This window comes from Histoplasma capsulatum, genomic scaffold (assembly GCF_000149585.1).
Source record: "Histoplasma capsulatum NAm1 scaffold_1 genomic scaffold, whole genome shotgun sequence".
NCBI lineage: Eukaryota > Fungi > Ascomycota > Eurotiomycetes > Onygenales > Ajellomycetaceae > Histoplasma > Histoplasma mississippiense.
In genome coordinates this window covers 4,399,074-4,400,133 of record NW_001813982.1, presented here as the reverse complement: position 1 = coordinate 4,400,133, position 1,060 = coordinate 4,399,074, and the positions used below count along the sequence as shown (strand labels likewise).

Genomic DNA, 1,060 nt, shown 5'->3' with positions numbered 1-1,060 from the left:
TATTTATTTATTTATCTTAGACTCTCCGAAGTCTAAGACTTATATGGAAGACTGTTACAACTCGAAGCACGCGAATCGGAAAACTGGGCCCACAATCCCAAGTGCCATTAATAATCCAAAGTTGCCCTCCTTTCCTTCCACCTGCAATCACCAGCAGATCCAGGACAATTTTCGTATATCTAAACCCGCGGTGTATCGATTTCGATGAGGCAACACATCTACGCCAACCCCGAAATAGAAAAGTGAATTTGGGCTGGCTGTTGGACAACAGCCAACAAGCACCATCAACGCCAAAATCGTGAAGCAGACATGAAACAGATAATGCCACAGGATCGCATGATTGGGGCCGGACCCAATAAATGCGGTGCTACTTTTTGACCTTTCTACCAGCAGCGGCTAGGAAGTGGCGTATCTTTGCTCCGTTTTCCGGGAATGGAAATGGGATCGATCGCCGAGTAAAATCTGACGACGAAGTTTGTTTTCTTCCCTGGCTTATACTATTTTGTTCGTGACTGACTTGGCTGGCTTGGTGAGTTCGCTGGACTCAGAGCAGGTTTGGTAACTATATGGTTATGCACGGAATAAATATGGTTGATGATATGGTCGAGGCGCTTAGAGGTGTGGTCGTTTTCAACGGAGCATCCAATTTGCTCTGAAATCTCTTGATAACTTGAATGATATTGCTCAGCAATGTTGTCCGTAAAAGAGGGGCCCGCCGCCTCCAATCGACATTTTTACTGCTGAGAGGCGTGGGCGAACAATAGGGCTACACCAAGATGCTCCAGGCTAGCTAATCCCCGATCGATCGACAGCAGCCAGTAAGTTGTTGTCCACACGCCAAACCCGCCAATTATTAGTTGAATCAGCGATGAGCTTCATCTGATACCTGCCCTGTTGCAGACTCTGCACACGCATGTTTTGCATCTGCAATTATTCCTGTGGCGGTGCCATCCGCCAGGACCTCGGGAAGCTCACAATACCTCCTCCCTTTCTCTCGGCCCCCTCCTAGCTACTCTCTTTATTGTCACTCCTCCATTTCGTGTTCTCCTAAGTCCTGCTG

General features: G+C 47.8%; 1 protein-coding gene across 1 annotated transcript in view; it reads left to right on the top strand.

The window, feature by feature from the left end:
- The window catches only part of HCAG_01253 (conserved hypothetical protein), a gene marked incomplete at both ends in the record, with an annotated part of 3,101 nt that extends 2,788 nt beyond the window's left edge, over positions 1–313 (top strand). Inside the window, one exon of the mRNA XM_001544156.1 lies at positions 239–313. Coding sequence (XP_001544206.1) covers positions 239–313 — 75 coding nt within the window. The remainder of the gene's footprint in view (positions 1–238) is intronic.
- Between the last annotated feature and the right edge of the window lie 747 nt (positions 314–1,060).